The sequence below is a fragment of the Lipotes vexillifer genome, unplaced genomic scaffold, assembly GCF_000442215.2.
Source record: "Lipotes vexillifer unplaced genomic scaffold, Lipotes_vexillifer_v1.1 scaffold629, whole genome shotgun sequence".
Lineage (NCBI taxonomy): Eukaryota > Metazoa > Chordata > Mammalia > Artiodactyla > Lipotidae > Lipotes > Lipotes vexillifer.
The window spans coordinates 476,045-481,778 of record NW_006774188.1 but is presented as its reverse complement, the minus strand read 5'-3'; the positions used below and the strand labels follow the sequence as shown (position 1 = coordinate 481,778).

The 5,734-nt window shown below is 52.3% G+C and overlaps 1 protein-coding gene across 2 annotated transcripts in view; it reads right to left on the bottom strand.

The window, feature by feature from the left end:
* Nucleotides 1-784: 784 nt before the first annotated feature.
* Nucleotides 785-5,734, bottom strand: part of TMEM229B (transmembrane protein 229B) — a 37,105-nt gene continuing 32,155 nt past the window's right edge. The window contains exon 2 of one of the 2 annotated variants that reach the window (XM_007449013.1): nt 785-1,494. In XM_007449013.1, the coding sequence (XP_007449075.1) occupies nt 973-1,476 (504 nt within the window). In that variant the 5' untranslated portion in view covers nt 1,477-1,494 and the 3' untranslated portion in view covers nt 785-972. The remainder of the gene's footprint in view (nt 1,495-5,734) is intronic. The other variant, XM_007449012.1, reaches the window with a different exon arrangement.

Sequence of the window (5,734 nt, the reverse complement as noted above, 5' to 3'; positions counted from 1 at the left end):
GGGTATCATTAGTTTTTAGCCACTGCAAGGAGGTGAGCACCAGGGGCCCTGCCACAACCCCCCAGACCGGGGGGCGGGGGTGGGGAGTCATAAGGGGGGACTTCTCAGGAATCGGGCCATCGACAATAGTGGAGGGAAGGCTGCAAGAGGGTGGGAGGGGTCTGCTCAGGGCTCTATCTCTGGCAGCTGCTGTGTTGCCTAGGGAGTTGTGGGTGGGGCAGGTGGGGTGCTTACATGGATAAAGGGGCTGCTAGTGGTAAAGGCTTTGAAAATAAGAGAAAAGGGGTAAATGCTGCCGAACACACAGGGATTGAAACCTCCAAAAGCCCAAGGTTGGTGGGAATCCAGCACCAGGGGGCGGGGGGAGCCCCCGAAGGCCAAGGGATCAGCGTGGGACCCTGGGGAAGGGGAAAGGAGCCAAGGGAAGACCTCCCAGCCCTTGCAGACCAGCACTCCTGCCCAGCAGCCTGCTGGCTGCCCAGTCTCTTCTTAGGCTGCAGCTCAGCAGGCCCCTGGGGGAGGTATTGGTTGCAAGCAAGCACCTGAATATTGCCTAATGGAACCAGCCGAAGCCCAATTAAACCAGGTGAGAGGGAGGCAGGTGGCCGCCGCAGCAGCCCAAAGCCTCCTCAGGCTTTGCCTCCCACCTTCTGCTCCATTCTCAATGTCCCTTAGTCAGGACAGGGCCTGCTGCTTCCAAAGTCACCCACGTAGTCCCGTCCCTGGGAGCCACAGGCCTCCCGCCCCTGAGCTGGGCTGAGATCCACGGACCCTACCCGAAGCGCCCCCGCCCCCAAGGCCTGACCACGCCCCCAACGCCCGCCCACGGTGGCGCCGGGGGCACGGTGGTGGGGGGGCTCCGTGTGCCCTACGGGGCAGGGCTTGTGCTGTACACAGGGGGCAACCCTACCAGCTTGGTACCCTTGTCCACAGGATCCATGAGAGCCTCCCAGCCCACCCCCCTCCCCCAGCTCAGTCAGTCTTGATGTGGCCGTTGGCCAGGGCCAGGGGGCCGCTGGGCTCCCCGGGCTCGGCGTTCTTGTCAAAGCGGAGGCGGAGGGTGTTGCGAATGATGAACTGCTCCATGATGAGGGCCCCGCAGAACCAGGGCACGGCGTACTCCAGGGTGATGAGGCCCATGAAGTCAAAGTCGAACTGGGAGTAGTCCCAGGGGCAGGCGTTGAACTGGCGCAGGATGAAGCCGGTGGTGAACTCCCACAGGTAGGTCCAGAGCGTGTAGATGAGGCAGCGCACCAGCAGCGGGCAGCGGCCGCGCAGGCGCAGGTACATGCGCTCCACGATGAGGATGGACGTGCCGTAGATGAAGAGCGCCCACACGCTCGTGACCCCCGGGAACTTCCAGTTAAAGTTCACCACGAATTCCCAGGCCGCCGTGAACATCACCTCGCAGAAGTAGCCATGGATGGCGTACAGGTACCAGCGGGACAGCGCCGTCAGGGGCTCGGCGGAAGCCATGGCGCTGACTGGGGCTGGCTGTTAGGGACGCAAAGGAGACACAAGTGAGGCAGGAGGCCCACAGACTTGCCCACCTCAAGTCTCTGGAGTGACCAGGCCGGAGGGCATTTCAAACCTGCCTCTACCTTTCTCTTTTAGTTACTCATCATACTCCTAACCCTATTCCATGTTCATTACTTTATTTCATATTCCTTACCTGAGCCAGGTAGGCATGAGAAATAAAAGGAGGAAAGCAAACAGCCCCACTGGCTTCCTCTGAGAAACGCTACTCAAGTGCTACTTGGAGAGAGGTGTCTACTACACACCCTATAATAACTTCTTAGGCTGACTGGTAGTCAGTGGAAGAGTACCCCCATTTCCAGGCTGCTTGCTAATTTTTCACTAGGCCCATCCACTGGGGTCCCCATCTCTTCCCCCACTTCTTCTCAAACTCAGGTGAGTTCCACATCACTCATACCTCAGGTGAGCTCTTTCTAAGCAGCCCCGTCACATGTGTCTTTTATGTGTGTGTATGTGAACATATACATAACATAAAAGTTACCATTTTAACTGTTTTAAAGTATACACTGAAGTGATATTAAGTACATTCTCATTGTTGTGCAGCCATCACCACCATCCATCTCCAAAATGTTTTCATCATCCCAAACTGAAACTCCGAACTCATTAAACACTGTCTATCTCCCCACCCCCTCTCCAGCCCGTGGCAACCACTATTCTACTTTGTCTCTATGAACTTGACAACTCTAGGTGTCTCGTTTAAGTGGAGTCATGCAGTATTTGTCCTGTTGTGACTGGCTTATGTCACTGAGCCTAACGTCTTCATGCTGTAGCATGTGTCAGAATTTTCTTCCCTTTTTAAGGCTAAATAATATTCTATTGTGATCTACCTAGATATATTTTGTGTATCAATTCATCCATGAATGGGTGTTTCCACCTTTTGGCTATTGTGAATAATGCTGCTCTGAACATGGGTGTACAAATATCTGTTCGAGTCCCTGCTTTCAGTTCTTTGGGGTGTTTACCCAGAAGTGGAATTGCTGGATCATGTGGTAATTCTGTTTTTATTCTCTGAGGAGCGGCCTTGCTCTTTTCCACAGCAGCTGTACCGTATTACATTCGCACCAGCAATGCACAAGGGTTCCAATTTCTCCATATCCTTGCCAGCACTTGTTTTCTGGTTTCGTGATGATGGCCGTTCTAATGGGTGTGAAGTGGTTGCTTATTGTGGTCGCATTTGTTTTTAACAACTGCTCCATTAAGTGGGGTTTTGGTGTTTAGTTTCGATATTGAGAGGAAACCAGTGGGCTGACAGAGGAGAGAGTCCTCCCCTTTACTTCTCATTCCCTTCCGATCCTCTCTTTTAAACCCCACTGGCCTTCAAGGCCCCATCATGCTTCTCCGAAGACTGGCCTGGCCCTCCACCAGTGACTGTGTGGACCACTCATTTGACCCTTTACTCAATGCCACCCCTAGTTACTATCCAACCAGCCTGTGTACTCCTTGATGGCAGCAGCTGTCTCCCGGTCCTCTGTTCTGTGGCCTTGGTACAGTCCTCCCCTGAGCAGGCGTTCTCTAAATGACACGTCATTTATGTGGAGGGTGGGGTGGGAGAGTCCAGGGTTATACCAAGAACGGGCAGGCAGAGCAGGAGAACATGAACCCCAGCTGCCAGTGGACTCCAGGCTGACACCTCTGGCAGTCCTCTCTCCGAGGTGGCAGAAGGGACAGAGGTTAACAAGATGACGTTTGCAGGCTGCCCACCTGTCTGGGAATCCCAGCCTTACGTTTCAGCTAAAGCAGACCTAGTCACAATACTGCCTACCCATGCACATTGATTGGTGGTCTTCCAATCACTTTAATTCACATTTTGTCATTGGTTCTTACTAAATTAAGACTCGTGTGAAGGGCAGGTAGTTTGACTTCCATTCTCTAAGAGAGGTAGTCGAAGCTCAGAGAGAAGTCATTTGCCCCATATCCCAGGGCCACTGAATGGAAGAGGTGAGACTAGAATCCGTACCTTTTGATTTTGACTTCAAAACTCATCATACTTCAGCCATCTCCTAGACATGCGTGCCTAATGTCACTCCCCTGCTCAAAAACATTCAATGGTTCCCCATTTTCTAATGAAACGCTGCAGTGTCCTTGGCCTGGCATTCAAGACTCTCTCTGATCTCACTCCAATCTACTTTTTCAGCCTAATTCTCACAGTCCAGCCTCTCCGCGTCTTACCACCATCCCATCTATTGTGTTTTATGTGCCTTTCTCCTCTTGCCTCCACAAGTACAAACCCAGCTTACAGGTTACCTTCAGAACAAAATCTTTTTCATCCTCCCAACCACAAATCCTTTCTTCCTCCCCTGAATATCCACAGCATGTACTCTGTCTCTCTTTGGTACAGATGATTTTGTTTCACTGTTGATGACTTTCAGTCCCCAGCCAAACAGCTTTCCTGTGTTCTACACCTATTTACCCCACTCCTTCCCGAACACCTCCACCTAAGTGTCGCTTAGGCACCTCATACTCCTTTCCCAAATCAAACTCATTATCTTCCCTCCCAATATCTCCTATGACCCCCATCTTTTTTTCTCTTTTATTTTTTGGAAATTAGAACACTTTGTGCAACGTTTTGGTCCACTCTTAGCTTCTTTTTTCTTTTTAAATTATGCAATTAAAGGAGCACCCAGCACACAACTCGACACAGAGAGTGTGGGAGGACCGGCCGGTGATAGGAGCCCAGGCCTCTGGCCTCAGGCTCGAGCTCCCCTCGCTGCTCCGGCCATGGCACCGAACAGCAGCCCCTCAGGGCCCGGGAGGGTGAAGGGGGAAGGCAGTTCCAGCCCCAGCAGCTTTCCCGTCCCTACTGGTACCCGACTGTCAGCGCGTCTTGTCCCACACCTGTGGCCGGGAGGGGACCGCTTGTCCTCTGTCCAGCAGAAGGGCTGGTCACCTTCCCTTGCTGCGAGGCGAGTACGGAGGGCCTCCCGCTGGAGGTGCCGCCTCAGGCCAGGTCACCCAGGTCCACCTCAGGGATCGCATGACCCCCCCCCATCTTTTTTTTTTAAATGTTGCCTTCACAAAGGAGGTAAAGCCTGGGCTGTGTGTGTTATTTTTTTTTTAAAGATGTTGGAGGTAGGAGTTTATTAATTAATTAATTTATTTTTGCTGTGTTGGGTCTTTGTTTCTGTGCGAGGGCTTTCTCTAGTTGTGGCAAGTGGGGGCCACTCTTCATCGTGGTGTGCGGGCCTCTCACTATCGCAGCCTCTCTTGCTGCGGAGCACAGGCTCCAGACGCGCAGGCTCAGTAGTTGTGGCTCATGGGCCTAGTTGCTCCGCAGCATGTGGGATCCTCCCAGACCAGGGCTCGAACCCGTGTCCCCTGCATTAGCAGGCAGATTCTCAACCACTGCGCCACCAGGGAAGCCCTGACCCCCATCTTGATTAATGGTACCACCATGCACCCACTTAGCAGAGAGAGGTCATTCTTGCTTCCTCTGCCACTTCCCCCTTTTAACCTGAATTCCCTGAAAGTAAGGACTTTGATTCAGCACTGCATCCCCAGGTGCCTAGAATAGTGCCTCGCACACAGTAAGCATTCAGTTCAAGAGTGAAGACATTCTTGGGACTTCCCTGGTGGTCCAGTGGTTGAGTCAGTCTTGCTGTGCAGGGGACACTGGTTCGATCCCTGGTCGGGCAACTAAGCCCATATGCGCAACAAAGAGCCCATGCACCGCAACGAAAGATGCTGTGAGTGTCACAACTGAGACCCAGCGCAGCCAATAAATAAATATATATATTTTTTAAAAAAGAATGAAGACATTCCTATCACTCAGCAATTGCTACATAACAAATCATCCCCAAACTCAATGGCTTAAATAAACTCTCATTTATTATTACAACTCACGTGCCTATGGGTTGGCAGATCTTGGCTGGCCTCAGTCACAGGCTGTGAGTCATCTGGGGGCTCTGTCCTATGCTTGGCTGGGATGGCTCCGCTCCACTTGCCACTTGTCCTTCTTCTGGGCCTAGGGGACTAGCCCTGGCAAGGTCTTCTCATGGCAAGGGCGGAGGCCCAAGAGCGAGCAACACAACTGCACCGGTGCTTCTCAATACTAGTTAAGTTGTTAAGTCACACCCACTAACATCTTGTTGGCCCAAGCAAGTCACATGGCAAAGCCACCAAGTCAGCCATTAACTCCTATCCTTTCTACCTCTTAAACATCTTTGAAATCTATCTCCTCCTTGTCATTCCTGTTTCTCAT